At 46.1% G+C, this 15969-nt stretch overlaps 1 protein-coding gene across 1 annotated transcript in view; it reads right to left on the minus strand.

The window, feature by feature from the left end:
- The window catches only part of CGAS (cyclic GMP-AMP synthase), a 31703-nt gene extending 17197 nt beyond the window's left edge, over positions 1-14506 (minus strand). The window contains exons 1-3 of the mRNA XM_050786508.1: positions 13707-14506; positions 6408-6627; positions 382-618 (exon numbers count right to left, since the gene is read on the minus strand). Of these exons, the coding sequence (XP_050642465.1) occupies positions 382-618; positions 6408-6627; positions 13707-14363 (1114 nt within the window). The 5' untranslated portion in view covers positions 14364-14506. The remainder of the gene's footprint in view (positions 1-381; positions 619-6407; positions 6628-13706) is intronic.
- Positions 14507-15969: the final 1463 nt, after the last annotated feature.

Genomic DNA, 15969 nt, shown 5'->3' on the forward strand with positions numbered 1-15969 from the left:
CACAGTGTACAGATGAGCAACTGGGTTTAGAAAGCATCATAACTAGCTCAAAGTCACACAACTACTAGAAGGAGCCTCAGGATTCAGAACCAGGGCAGTCTGACTCCAAGGCCAATACTGCTTTTTTTACTGAAAAAATAAAAATAAAAAAAGATAAAATTCAAATGTGGATTGCTAGACATTTTAAAGCTGAGTATTTGATATTAATACTACAACTGTGCCCTTTTCAATTCTGTCTGTCACCAGACTCCCATCTTATAACCTGTTTCGCCTGATGGTCTTGAAATGACAACAGCATTGGGTGGCTGTTGATCTGCTGCCTGTACATATAACATTAACAACTCTTTTACATCTTTAAGTTAACTTTAATATTTAAAATACCTTGGAAACCATTTCCTTCCTTTGCATGCTTGGGTACAAGGTAAAACGGCTTTAGTCTTAGTTGCTGCCTAACTTTTGCTGAAAGCCAGTTTTTAATGGCCAGGCCTTCTTGGGTGCTGGCAGGCCAGCTAGTTTTTAATTCCAAAGCCAGGGTTATATCCACAGATATTTCTTTATTAATAAGAAGTGTTACAGCAGGGCTCCCTCGTCTTTTCCTCTTCATGATGACATCTGCATCTGGTTGAACATATAAAAGAAAAGAAAGTATTAATCCAATTTTCTCTAGAAATACAGGGGAAATAATATAACTATAATTGAAGATCTCTGGTGTGCTAAGTATAAAGTAAACATTGGTGGTAAAACAGAAACTGGTTCTAAAAGGCAAAATGCTTTACTAAACCAATATTGGCTGGGCGTGATGGCTCACGCCTGTAATCACAGCACTTTGGGAGGCCAAGATGGGATGATCACTTGAGGTCAGGAGTTTGAGACCAGCCTGACCAACATGAAGAAACCTCATCTCTACTAAAAATACAAAAATTAGCTGGGCATGGTGGTGAATGCCTGTAATCCCAGCTACTCAGGAGGTTGAGGCATGAGAATCGCTTGAACCCAGGAGGCGGAGGTTGCCGTGAGCCGAGATCACACCACTGCACTCCAGCCTGGTCGACAGATTAAGATTATGTCTCAAAAAAGAAAAACAAAAAAACAAAAAAACCCACACAATAATTACTGATATCTCCCATCAGGAGGCATTGTCAAGATGGTGTGGGGCATCTATGATGAGGGGGTCTCTGTAGACTTTGAGGTTTAAGAGTGCTGTGATTAAATTTTCTTTTCTTTTCTTTTTTTTGAGACGGAGTTTCGCTCTTGTTGTCTTGTTGCCCAGGCTGGAGTGCAATGGCACAATCTTGGCTCACTGCAACTTCTGCCTCCCGGGCTCAAGCAATCCTCCTGCCTCAGCCTCCTGAGTAGCTGGGATTACAGGCATGTGCCAAAGCGCCTCGTTAAATTTTCATTACAAATTATAGATGGCAGAATGGAGGGAAGCCTAGAGAAGAGGCCAGATGGGCAAGAGGGAAGAGACAGGCAGCAAAAAGACCACAGCAACAGCCCGGCACAGAGGCTGGGTGCCATGGCAGCACAAAGGCAGTGAGCATCAAGACACAGGGGAAGAAATGAGAGCAACTAAAGAAGTACAAATCAACATAACCGGTCATGAGTTGAGTATGATGTGAGCAGAAAAGTAGGAGCCTTGGGATGCCATCCCAGGATCTTGGCCTAGGAAGTGACTGATGTTGGTTCCATTCCCCAAAACAGAATAAGCAGGAAGAAAAAAGATTGGGCCAAGCTGAACTTCATGAGATACAATGAGCTCTAGATACCTATGGGACACTCAAGTGGGGATGGTTGCTGGGTTGGTGGCTATGGTCAGAAATGTAGATGGCTTTGGGAGTTGGGGGTATATAAGCAGTAAAGACTGCTACTCTCAGATAAGACTTCCACAGTGAGGAAGTAGAACACAAAGGAGAAAATACTAGAAAAATCTGCAAACCTGGCCACCTGTTACCCAAATCTGGCCACCTCTCCTGTTACCACTGAGGAAGTAAGTGTCCATCTACCTTACTTTTTTTGAGACAAAGTCTGGCTCTGTAGCCCAGGCTGGATGGAGTACAGTGGTGTGATCTCAGCTCACTGCAACCTTCACCTCCCAGGTTCAAGTGATTCTCCTGCCTCAACCTCCTGAGTAGCTGGGATTACAGGCAAGCACCACCACACCTGGCTAATTTTTGTATTTTTAGTAGAAATGGGGTTTTACCATGTTGGCCAGGCTGGTCTTGAACTCTTTTTCTTTTTTTTTTTTTTTTGAGATATAATCTTAATCTGTCGCCCAGGCTGGAGCTGCAGTGGCGCGATCTCGGCTCACTGCAAGCTCTGCCTCCTGGGTTCCCGCCATTCTCCTGCCTCAGCCTCCTGAGTAGCTGGGACTACAGGCGCCCGCCACCAAGCCCGGCTAATTTTTTGTATTTTTAGTAGAGACGGGGTTTCACCGTGGTCTCGATCTCCTGACCCTGTGATCCGCCCGCCTTGGCCTCCCAAAGTGCTGAGATTACAGGCGTGAGCCACCGCGCCCGGCCTGTCTTGAACTCTTGAGCTCAAATGATCTGCCCGCCTTGGCCTCCCAAAGTGTTGGGATTACAGGTGTGAGCCACCATACCTGGCCCTCCATCTACCTTTCAAAGGCCACCTCTGCACATGGTCTCTGGATCCCTTCCTTCTCAACTTCTCAAGTACCATGCTCTTCAACTATTCCCTCTCCTACATCAGCAACCTCTCCCTCCCTGCTAGATTATTCTGAAATTCATACAGAGGGTTACAGGGTATACCTCTCCTTTCACCCCATATCTTCCTCCTCTCCATACTCACCTGTGGGGAAAAGAAAGAGATCAGCCTGTTACTGTGTCTATATAGAAAGAAGTAGACGTAAGAGACTCCATTTTGTTCTGTATTTGAGATGCTGTTAATCTGTGACCCTACCCCCAACCTTGTCCTTGCAAGAGACATGTGCTGCAGTGACTCAAGGTTTGATGGATTTTGGGTTGTGCAGGATGTGTCTTTGTTAAACAAGTGCCTGAAGGCAGCTTGCTGGTTAAAAGTCATCACCATTCTCTTAATTTCAACTACCCAGGGACACGTACACGGCCAAGGGTCGCAGGGACCTCTGCCTAGGAAAGCTAGGTGTTGTCCAAGGTTTCTCCCCATGTGATAGGCTGAAATAATGCTAAAAGGTTTATGGAGATGTTTGCATATGCATCTCAAGGCACAGCATTTTCCTTTAAACTTATTCATGTCACAGAGGTTTTTGTTCATATGTCTTACTGCCGATTTCCTCCCTACAATGATCCTATTGTCCTGCCACTCCCTTATCTTTAAGATGGTAAAAATAATTATCAATAAATACTAAGGAAACTCAGAGACCGGTGGCGGCGTGGGTCCTCTGTAAGCTGAGCGCCGGGCCCCCTCTTTTCTTTCTCTATACTTTGTCTCTGTGTCTTATTTCTTTTCTCAAGTCTCTCGTTCCACCTAACGAGAAACACCCACAGGTGTGGAGGGGCAGGCCACCCCTTCACTCACCCATCTTCTGCTTCCTTCCAGCCCAAACTTTTTTTTTTTTTTTGAGACAGGGTCCCGTTCTGTCACCCAGGCTGGAGTGCAGTAGCATGAACATGGCTCACTGCAGCCTCAACCTCCTAGGCTCAAGCAATCCTCTTGCCTCAGCATTGTATGTAGCTGGGACCACAGGCACATGCCACCACCCCTGGCTAATTAAAAAACATTGTTTTTCTTTTTTTTCTGAGACAGAGTCTTGCTCTGTCGCCCAGACTGAAGTGCAGTGGCGCAATCTCAGCTCACTGCAACCTCCTCCTCCCGGGCTTAAGCAATTCTCTTGCCTCAACTTCCTGAGTAGCTAGGATTACAGGTGTGTGCCAACATGCCTGGCTAATTTTTGTAGTTTTAGTAGAAACAGGGTTTCATCATCTTAGCCAGGCTGGTCTCGAACTCCTTATCTTGTGATCCGCCCACCTCGGCCTCACAGAGTGTTGGGATTACAGGCGTGAGCCACCACGGCTGGCCTAAAAATTTTTTTTGTAGAGATGGACTCTCACTTTGTTGCCCAGGCTGGTCTTTAACTCCTGGGCTCAAGCGATCCTTCTGCCTTGGCCTCCCAAAGTGCTGAGACACCACACTCAGCCCAGTCAGAACTTTCTAGAGTGGCCTACACATGTTATCTCCACTGCAACCCTGCCTTTCACTCCATATCCATCACCCCATTGACATTTCTCTTGTCAACCCCAGAAGACCAAAGAACCCCACAAGACCAAAGACCAAATCCAATGGATTTCTGGATGTCAGTAGCATTCCAAACACTGACTGCTCCTTCTACAAAACACTCATATTCTCCTTTTGCTCATTCTCTTCTTCCCAAACTCTAATGGAATTCTCTTCTTACCACTCTACTTAACATTGCAACTTCCCCCCGACCTCCATCTCCCACATTCCTGATCCCTCTCACTTTGCTATACTTCTTCACAACAGCACTTACTACTTTCTAGTATACAAGATAATCATTTTTTCCATTTGTTATTAATTGTATGCCTGTGCTTGCAAGATTATAAAGTACAGAAGGGTAGAGGTCTTCATCTAATTGTTCACTAATGAATCCTAAATAACTAGAACACCTACACGTTAGATAATCGATGAATATTGATTAAATTAATGGATGTATGAATTTAAACTTTCTGCCTAGGTATTTCATCCATTCCCAAAGCCACCTATATGATGATGACTCCCAAATGTTTACTTGCAGCCCAAAGGTATCCTTTGCACTCCAAACCTATATCCAGCTACAAACTTAACACATCCACTTTGATGTTGATGTACCACAGGAATCTACAACCAAACATATCCAAAGCCAATAAACATAACTTAATTCATATACCAAAGTATGTTTTGCCTCAGTCCTTCCCATCTCAGAAAATGGCACAATCAATCCACCCAGATGCACCATCCAGAAACCTGGGAACCATCTTAATTTAATCCTCTCTCTTAGCCCCTATGCTTAATCCAGGTGCAAGTGCTGCTACAGCTTGGACCTGTCTGCTGCTCTAATCCCAGCACCCTACTCCCACCCCATCTAAGCTGCCACCATCTTTTACCTGAACTATTTCATCATTTTCCTTTCTAATCTTCCTATTTGCCTTCTTATAAAATCTATCCTCAGAAGCCAGAGTAAATGTTTAAAAATACAAAGCCAGTCATTACTCTCTGATGAAAACCTGGCTTCTCAATGATCAGATAACGAAACCTGGTGCTGGGCGCGGTGGCTCACTCCTGTAATCCCAGAACTTTGGGAGGCTGAGGTGGGTGGATCACCTGAGGTCAGGAGTTTGAGACCAGCCTGGCCAACATGGAGAAATCCCATCTCTACTAAAAACACAAAAATTAGCCGGGCGTGGTGCACACGCCTGTAATCCCAGCTACTTGGGAGGCTGAGGCAGGAGAATTGCTTAAACCTGGGAGGCGGAGGTTGAGGTAAGCCGAGATCAGGGCCATTGCACTCCAGCCTAAGTGACAAGAGTGAAACTCCATCTCAAAATAAAATAAAATAAAAATAAATAAAATAAAATAAAATAAAATCTGGCCAGGCATAGTGGCTCACACCTGTAATCCCAGCACTTTGGGAAGCTGAGGCGGGTGTATCATGAGGTCAGGAGTTCAAGACCAGCCTGGCTAAGATAGTAAAACCCCATCTATACTAAAAATACAAAAATTAGCCAGGCGTGGTGGTGGGTGCCTGTAATCCCCCCTACTCGGGAGGCTGAGGCAGGAGAATCGCTTGAACCCGGGAGGCAGAGGTTGCAGTGAGCCGAGATCGTGCCACTGCACTCCAGCCTGGGCGACAGAGCAAGACTCCTTCTCAAAAATAAAATAAAACAAAATCTAAACTCCTTTTCCGGGTCTACAAGTCAGTAGAGAATCTGGTCCCTGGCCTCCTCTTTAGCTTCATTTCATGTCACTTCATCTTTTCTGCAAGAGCCTCTTTTTGTTCCTAGATCTTGCCAAGCTCTTTTTTCTGCCTCAGGGCTTGGCTCTACCACCCCATTCCACCCTAATTGCTATCACTTTTCCCAGTTTATTCCCTTCAGAGCACTCACTGCAATTTGTGTTGTATGTTTTTACACTATTAGATTACGAGCTTTAAAGAGGATCCCATCAATTTTATGCAGGCGCATATACCCAGTGGCACAAGCAGCAGACTAAATGAAAAGCAGAGTGTTGTTTCTAGAAGGAGAGAATAGTCATACCTAGTAATTGCCAATGTACACTCCTCTACTGATGTTTCTTGACCTCACTACTGCCCTTTTTCTTACTGCAGAGAGGTCAAGAAACATGAGGAGGTGAGTGCACATTGGCAATTACTAGGTATAATTAAACCTTTAAGAATCAAAAGGCAAAAATCTTACCTTTAATGTTGTTAATTTCTTCCTTAATGATTTTCCTAAACTTTGACAGCATCTTAGAGGCTGATAATATTTCATCTTCTAAAAACGGGCTCAGAGGATTTCCTTCTGGATTTCTTTTAAATTTCACAAAGTAATATGCACCAGTGTCAGAATATTCTTCTAGCTGAATTCTGGGGACTTGCAGTTTAAACATGACATCGAATTCATTAGGTGCAGAAATCTAAGAAACAGTAAAAATAGCACTGAAATATTTGCTTATGAATGTTTTCCAAGTGACTGGAAGTTTTAAGTTCCACTTAAAACTTTACTTTAAAAAGCAAGATTCATAATGTCTATATATTCCCTCTGGGAGTGGGACTACTGGAGCTGGCAGGAGGTGGAAGAGTATTACCTGTTTCATTTTGTAGGATCTACACTCGATTTTTTTTACCATGACCTAGCATTATTTTTATAACTAAAAATGATTTTAGGCCAGCTGCAGTGGCTCACACCTATAATTAACTTTCGTGTATGATATGTGGCAGGGAATCAAGGTTCATGTTTTTCCTATATAGATACCCAATTGACCCAGCATTATTCATTGAAAGAAAAAAAAAATCATCTATTCAGCCAGGCACAGTGGCTCACGCTTGTAATCCCAGCACTTTGTGAGGCTGAGGCAGGCGAATCACAAGGTCAAGTGATCGAGACCATCCTGGCCAACATGGTGAAACCTCGTCTCTATTAAAAATATGAAAATTAGCTGGATGTGGTGGTGTGTGCCTATAGTTCCAGCTACTCAGAAGGCTGAGGCAGGAGAATTGCTTGAACTCGGGAGGCTGAGGTTTCAGTGAGCCAAGATGGTGCGACTGTACTCCAATCTGGGTGACAGAACAAGACTCTGTCTCAAAAAAAAAAAAAAAAAAAACCTTTCTCCTACTGAATTACATTGCTGCATATTTTGTGTACTATATTGAATTATATGTGCAGGATTCTTTCTGAACTTTCTATTCAATTGGCCTATTTTTCTTTTTTTTTTTTTCTGAGATGGAGTCTCGCTCTGTCGCCCAGGCTGGAGTGCAGCGGCCGGATCTCAGCTCACTGCAAGCTCCGTCTCCCGGGTTCATGCCATTCTCCTGCCTCAGCCTCCCGAGTAGCTGGGACTACAGGCGCCCACCACTTCGCCCGGCTAGTTTTTTGTATTTTTCAGTAGAGACGGGGTTTCCCCGTGTTAGCCAGGATGGTCTCGATCTCCTGACCTCGTGATCCGCCTGTCTCGACCTCCCAAAGTGCTGGGATTACAGACTTGAGCCACCGCGCCCGGCCTCAATTGGCCTATTTTTCTATCACTGCATCAATAACACCTGCTTAATTAGGGTGCTTTATGGTAAGTCTTGCTCTTTGGTAGAGTAAATCTTCCAACATTTTTTCCCGTACAATTTCCTAAACTATTCTAGGTTCATTGCACTTCCATATAAATCTTTTAATCAGGCTGGGCACAGTGGCTCACACCTGTAATCCCAGCACTTTAGGAGGCTGAGGCGGGCAGATTACCTGAGGTTAGGAGTTTGAGACTAGCCTGGCCAAAGTGGTGAAACCCCGTCTCTACTAAAAATACAAACATTAACTGGGGAGGTCACGAGGTGGAGATCGAGACTATCCTGGCTAACACGGTGAAACCCCGTCTCTACTAAAAAATACAAAAAAAAAAAAAAACTAGCCGAGGTGGCGGGCGCCTATAATCCCAGCTACTCGGGAGGCTGAGGCAAGAGAATTGCTTGAACCCGGGAGAAGGAGGTTGCAGTGAGCCGAAATCGAGCCACTTCACTCCAGCCTGGGCAAAAGAGTGAAACTCTGTCTCAAAATAAAAATAAAAATAAAAATAAATAAATAAATAAATCTGAAACCCCGTCTCTACTAAAAATACAAAAAATTAGCTGGGAGTGGTGGCAGGCGCCTGTAGTCCCAGCTACTTGGGAGGCTGAGGCAGGAGAATGGCGTGAACCCAGCAGGCGGAGCTTACAGTGAGCCGAGATTGCGCCACTGCACTCTAGCCTGGGTGACAGTGCAAGACTCTGTCTCAATAAATAAATAAATAAATAAATATTTTAATCAGTTTGTCAATTTAATTAAAAAACTGATGAGATTTCGACTGAGATTGCATTAAATCCAGATCAATTTGAGGAAAAATGAACATGACATAGTTGTCAATTACTTCCTCTTCAAATTTACCCAGTTATGTTTTTAAGTTTTGAATATCTTTAGTGAGATTTATTCCTAAATATTTGATTTTTAAATTGTTTTTCAAGTTTTCCATTTTTGTTTGTTTGTTTTTGAGACAGTTTCACTCTTGTCACAGAGGCTGAAGTGCAATGGAGCAATCTTGGCTCGCGGCAACCTCTGCTTCCTGGGCTCAAGCAATTCTCCTGCATCAGCCTCCCCAGTAGCTGGGAATACAGGCGTATGCCACCACGCCCAGCTAATTTTCTTTTTTTTTGAGATGGAGTCTTGCTCTGTCGCCCAGGCTGGAGTGCAGTGGCCGGATCTCAGCTCACTGCAAGCTCTGCCTCCCGGGTTTACGCCATTCTCCTGCCTCAGCCTCCTGGAGTAGCTGGGACTACAGGCGCCCGCCATCACGCCCGGCTAGTTTTTTGTATTTTTTAGTAGAGACGGGGTTTCACCGGATTAGCCAGGATAGTCTCGATCTCCTGACCTTGTGATCTGCCCGTCTCGGCCTCCCAAAGTGCTGGGATTACAGGCTTGAGCCACTGTGCCCGGCCTAATTTTTGTATTTTTAGTAGAGACAGGGTTTTGCCATGTTGACCAGGCTGGTCTCAAACTCCTGACCTCAAGCGATCTGCCTGCCTCTACCTCCCAAAGTGCTGGGATTACAGGTGTGAGCCACCATGCCTGGGCAAAGTTTTCAATTTTTATTTTTTAGAGATGGGGTCTCTAGGCTGGAGTACAGTGGCTACTCACAGATAGATCACAGTGCACTGCAGCCTCAAACTCCTGGCCTGATGTGATTCTCCTACCTCAGCCTCCCAAATAGCTGGGACTATCAGAATGCACCAATGGACCTAGCTTTGATATTTTTGATGATATTCTAAATAGTATTTTCATTTTGTTTTTAACCTTGTTAGTATATTGAAATATTTTTATCTTTGTTTATTGACTTTGCAACCAGCAATTTTGCTAATTTACTAATTATTTCCAACAGTTTATAAATGAAGCCAATCAAGTCATCTACACATAACGATTTCATCACTCCTTTTCCAATCCTATGCCTTTATTTTCCTTATCTTGCTGCATCAGCTGTATGTATTCCTTTACGTTCTTTTTGTTGTTGTTGTTCAACATTATTTACGTAATTCATTTTCACTGTTCATGTTGCTGTAGTTTGTTCCTATTCTTTACCAGTTAATATACCATTACTTAAAACCACTGGCCGGGCGTGATGGCTCACGCCTGTAATCCCAGTACTTTGGGAGGCCGACGCGGGTGGATCACATGAGGTCGAGTTCGAGACCAGTCTTACCAACATGGAGCAACCCCATCTCTATTAAAAATACAAAAAGTTAGCCAGGCATGGTGGTGCATGCCTGTAATCCCAGCTACTCAGGAGGCTGAGGCAGGAGGATCGCTTGAACCTGGGAGGTAGAGGTTGCAGTGAGCTGAGGCCACCCACGCCATTGCACTCCAGCCCAGGTGACAAGAATGAAACTCTGTCTCCAAACAAAACAAAACAAAAACAAACAAACACTAAAATTAATTGATTTCCATGTAACCTTTTCACTCAGTCCAAAGTATATAAATAGTACATTAACACTTAGAACAAAAAGAACATATGGACTAACAATTCTACAGGGAATTTCTACAAGAAACTTCCCACATATTTTCAAGATTTTTTTTAACCTAGAATTTGATAAACTACAATAAAATATATGAATGAGAAATGTGTCAATATGGAACTATGTAAATAAATTACTGAGAAGTATATTTTGTCTATCCTTTGACTCATAAAAAAGAACTTGGAATCCAATTTTGAAATGCAAATATAAATATAACAGATCCAAGTGTATGTGTAAAAGAAGAAAATACATCAAAATGATAACAGTAAATAAAATAGGAGCAATATTTTCTTCTATAGGCTTTTCTGACTTTCCTAGAGCATCAATATGGAACAAGAGGCAGGGCACCGTGGCTCATACCTATAATCCCAGCACTTTGGGAGGCCGAGGCAAGCGGATCACATGAGGTCAGGAGTTCGAGACCAACCTGGCCAACATAGTGAAACCCCGTCTCTACTAAAAATACAAAAATTAACTGGGCATGGTTAATCAAGCTTGTAATCCCAGCTACTTGGGAGGTTGAGGAAGGAGAATTGCTTAAACCCAGGAGGCAGAGGTTGCAGTCAGCCAAGATCATGCCACTGCACTCCAGCCTGGGTGACAGAGGAAGACACCATCTCACAATAAAATAAAATAAAATTAAAATTAAATAAAATATGGGACAAATGAGAATATGGGAGAGGCTGAGGAGAGGGGTAAGGAGGAGGGGAGCTAATGAACTGTACAAGCCTGCTGGTGGATGAACAGTGGGTCAGCTCTACAAGAAACACATGTATCTCATTCATTCATTCACTCAGACAGCATCTCGCTGTTGCCCAGGCTGGAGTGCAGTGATGTGAGCAGGCCTCACTGCAGCCTTGACCTCCTGAGATCAAATGACCCTTCCATTTCAGTCTCCCAGGTAGCTGGGACTGCAGATGTGTGCCACCACATCCAGCTAATTTTTAACTTATTTTTGGTAGAGCTGGGGTCTCACTATGTTGCCCAGGCTGGACTCAAACTCCTGGCCTCAAGTTCCTCCCGCCTCAGCCTCCCATTGTGCTAGGATCACAGGCATGAGCCCACTGTACCTGGCCCACGTATATCTCATGATCAGTAACAGAAAAAGTTTTAGGCCAGGTGCGGTGGCTCATGCCTGTAATCCCAGCACTTTGAAAGGCTGATGCAGGTGGATCGAGGTCAGAAGTTCAAGCCTGGCCAACATGCTGAAATCTTGTCTCTACTAAAAATACAAAATTAGCCCGGTGAGGTGACACCTGACTCACCTGACTATAATCCCAGTTACTCAAGAGGCTGAGGCAGGAGACTCACTTGAACCCAGGAGGCGGAGGTTACAGTGAGCCAAGATCACATTATTCCACTCCACCCTGGGTGACAGAAAGACTCCATCTCAAAAAAAAAAAAAAAGAAAAAGAAAAAGTTTTAGATTAAACAAATTTCACTGGATTTCTTTTCATTGGCATAATTTTTAAAAACAAAGTGGTTCTGGGCCGGACATGGTGGCTCAGGCCTGTAATCCCAGCACTTTGGGAGACTGAGGCGGGTGCATCACGAGGTCAGGAGATAGAGACCTGCCTGGCTAACACTGTGAAACTCCTTCTCTACTAAAAATACAAAAATTAGCCGGGCATAGTGGCGGGTGCCTGTAGTCCCAGCTACTCGGGAGGCTGACGCAGGAGAATGGTGTGAACCCAGTAGGCGGAGCTTGCAGTGGGCCGAGATGGCACCACTGCACTCCAGCCTGGGCAACAGAGTGAGACTCCGTCTCAAAAAAAAAAAAAAAAACCAAACCAAAACAAACAAACAAAAAAACAACCCCCCCCCCCCACACACAAAAGTGGTTCTGAATGGAGACTGTCTTCTGAATGTCTTGTTCTCTAATTCTAACTGGTAATTTTCTTTTTCCTTTGGACCCGCCATATATAGTAATTGAACTGAATTGATACGCACGTAATAAGAATCATGCTCAATCAGAGACATCTGATGCTGAAAAGTAAAATAGTTAATTGAAAAGTATCATGCTCAAGACATAGTCTGGGCCGGGCGCGGTGGCTCAAGCCTGTACTCCCAGCACTTGGGGAGTCTGAGGCGGGTGGATCATCTGAGGTCAGAGTTTGAGACCAGCCTGGCTAACATGGTGAAACCCCGTCTCTACTAAAAATACAAAAATTATCCGGAAGTGGTGGCAGGTGCCTGTAATCCCTGCTACTTGGGAGGCTGAAGCAGGATAATCGCTTGAACCCGGGAGCCAGAGGTGCCAGTGAAACCTAGATGGCACCACTGCACTACAGACTGGGCAACAAGCGTGAAACTCTGTCAAAAAAAGAAAAAGAAGAAAGAAAAGAAAGAACGAAAGAGAAAGGATGGAAGGGAGGGAGGGAAGGAAAGAGAAGAAAAGAGAAAAGAAGAGAAAAGAAAATAATAGAAAAGAAGTCGGGCACGGTGGCTCACACCTGTACTCCCAGCACTTTGGGAGGCCGAGGCTGGCGGATCACCTGAGGTCGGGAGTTCGAGACCAGCCTGACCAACATGGAGAAAGCCCATCTCTATTAAAAATACAAAATTAGCCAGGCGTGGAGGCTCATGCCTGTAATCCCAGCTACTCAGGAGGCTGAGGCAGGAGAATCGCTTGAACCTGGGAGGCGGAGGTTGCAGTGAGCCAAGATCAGGCCACTGCACTCCAGCCTGAATAATAAGAGCGAAACTCCTTCTCAAAAAAAGAAAGAAAAAGAAAGAAATCTGTTGCTGGGCAGGAAACACGCTCCAGTCAGGAACTTGCTTCTAAACTTTCGATTTACACAGAAACGATTAATGACTCAATCACCCACAAACAAATGGAGCTGTGTAATACACACGTCTAAGCAATTATACGGAATGTGTATCTAGAAAGCATAGTTTTTAGTATCTGTAGGGAATATTCGTATTTGTTTGTTTAACATTACACTGTGAGCTTCCCAAGATTTCTGTATAAGAAATTGGGGATAGACGGGACAGCAGGAGAGGGCAGGGAGGAAGAGGGGGAGAGAAATTGAAGGTATTTTTTCTATGGAGTAAGAGGTCTTTCTCATAGGAAAAAGTCTACGTGGAATTTTTAACAGACCACTTCAAATTATCCAAGTCAATATCTCACTTGGGACCTCAGGTCCACACCATCAAACACCGCCCTGTTACGGAAACTCGATACATGTCGGCTTGCATGAATAAACCGCTACATTTGAATTACCCCGGGAACACTGTCTTGAAATTACCCAGTAATCAGTACCGGTTGGCTGTCTGATCGTTGGATGTGTAGATGAGTAAACGAACGGTTTGTCGTTTTACTTAGAAGAGGCTACCGAAAAACATGCAAGAGTCTAAGTAACTTCCGAAGGGAAGTGAGGGGCGCGACCCGGGGGAGGTAGGGACTGCGAACTGCGGATTCGGGAAGGCTGAGCATCGGGGCCCCGCGGGCGGGCGCCAAGCAGCTCACCTTCACGTGCTCGTAGTAGCTCCCGGTGTGCAGCTGCTCTACGCCTCCGAACTCGGGCTCGCACTTCAATCTGCGCAGCAGGTGGCCCACAACCCCATTCACCACCTTCGCCGCCTTGGAGATGTCCTGGTGGCTGAGCCTTAACTTCTCCAAAACCGCCCGGAGCTTCCTGGCCCCAGGCGCCGCATCCCTCTGTACCAGAATGGGGACCGAGACCGGCAGGCCGGGGTTGGGCACGTCCCGGGGCCCGGGCGGGGGTCTTGGCTTCGGAGAGCAGCGCGCGCCCCTCTGGCGGCGAGAACCAGCCCTGGAAAGAGCCGGTTCCCGAGCCGCAGGAGGCTCCAGCCCCTCCGCCCCAGCGGCGCTGGTGGAGTCAGAGGGCCGCGCGTCCTGGGCGCGCTGAGGGGCCTTTTTAGCGCGGGCCCCAGTTGCGCGGACTGGCGACCGCTCCTGGGTGTCCGGGGGGCTCTTCTTCTGCCCGGATCCCGACTTCCTGGCGGGGCCGAACTTTCCCGCCTCCGGCAGGGCGGCTTCGGGGGCAGCCGGAGACTCGTTGCGGTCCGTCCGGGCCCCCCTGGCACTCCGCGCGGAAGCCTCGGGGACAGTGGCTCCGGCCTCGGAAGCTCTCCGCGTGGCCTTTCCTTGCCGAGGCTGCATGGCTGGCGCTTTCTGTTCCCGGAAAGAAGAATCCGTTTCAAGAAAAGGCCGCAAGAGGAAGAGCCAGCAATAGCTGTTGGAAACCTACCACTACTGGCGGGCACACAGTGTCTGTGAGCCGAAGCGGAACCCCAGGCTGGGAAGTCGCTGCGAGCCACGCCCATGCCGCGAAGAGGCTGGCCGCGGCCTTTACTGATGCTACAAAAGTCTCGAAGTTTCTAACCCTCCAGGGCAATCCGTGACCCTGTCTTAAGAAGATGAGGTAGGGCGGGGCGCGGTGGCTCACGCCTGTAACCTCAGCATCCGAGAGGCCGAGGCGGGCAGGTCGCTTGAGCTCAGGAGTTTGAGACCAGCATGGGCAACCCAGCAATATATATAAATTATATATATATATATATACACACACACACACCCCACACATATATATGTGTGTGTGTGTTGGTTGGGCACAGTGACTCACACCTGTAATCCCAGCAATCTGGGAGGCCGAGGTGGGCGGATCACCTGAGGTCAGGAGTTTAAGACCAGCCTGGCCAACAAGGCGAAACCCCGTCTCTACTAAAAAATACAAAGATTAGCTGGGCGTGGTGGCCGGCACCTGTAATCCCAGCTACTGGGGAGGCTAAGGCTGGAGAATCACTTGAACTCGGGAGGCGGAGGTTGCAGTGAGCCGAGACGTGCCACTTCATTCCAGCCTGGACTACAGAGCGAGACTCTGTCTCAAAAAAGAAAAAGAGGCCGGGCGGGGTGGTGCACGTCTATAATCCCAGCACTTTGGAAGGCCGAGGCGGGTGCATCACAAGGTCAAGAGATCGAGACCTTCCTGGCCAACATGGTGAAACCTCGTCTCTACTAAAAATACAAAAATTAGCAGGACGTGGTGGCGTGTGCCTGTAGTCCTAGCTACTCGGGAGGCCGAGACAGAGAACTGCTTGAACCTGGGAGGGAGAGGTTGCAGTAAGCCAAGATTGCGCCACTGCACTCCAGCCTGGGCAACAGAACAAGACTCCATCACAAAACAGAAAAAGAAAAAAGAAAAAAAGAAAAGAAAGAAAAAAGAAAAAAAATTGACAGAGAAACTTTTCTCTTTCAATTAAATGCTTTTGTTTTTTGTTTTTTGTTTTTTTTTTTTTGAGACGGAGTCTCGCTCTGTTGCCCAGGCTGGAGTGCAGTGGCCGGATCTCAGCTCACTTCAAGCTCCGCCTCCCAGGTTCACGCCATTCTCCTGCCTCAGCCTCCCGAGTAGCTGGGACTACAGGCGCCCGCCACCTCGCCCGGCTGGTTTTTTGTATTTTTTAGTAGAGACGGGGTTTCACTGTGTTAGCCAGGATGGTCTCGATCTCCTGACCTCGTGATCTGCCCGTCTCGGCCTCCCAAAGTGCTGGGATTACAGGCTTGAGCCACAGCGCCCGGCCTAAATGTTTTTTTAATTTAATTTTGTTTTGAGTCAGGGAGGAGCGATCTCGGCTCACTGCAACCTCTGCCACCAGGGCTCAAGCGATCCTCCCACCTCAGCATCTCCAGTAGCTGTTACTACAGGTGCGGACACCATGCCTAGCTTTTTCTTTTCTTTTTTCTTTTCTTTCTTTCTTTCTTTTTTTTTTTT

Source organism: Macaca thibetana, chromosome 4 (assembly GCF_024542745.1).
Source record: "Macaca thibetana thibetana isolate TM-01 chromosome 4, ASM2454274v1, whole genome shotgun sequence".
Lineage (NCBI taxonomy): Eukaryota > Metazoa > Chordata > Mammalia > Primates > Cercopithecidae > Macaca > Macaca thibetana.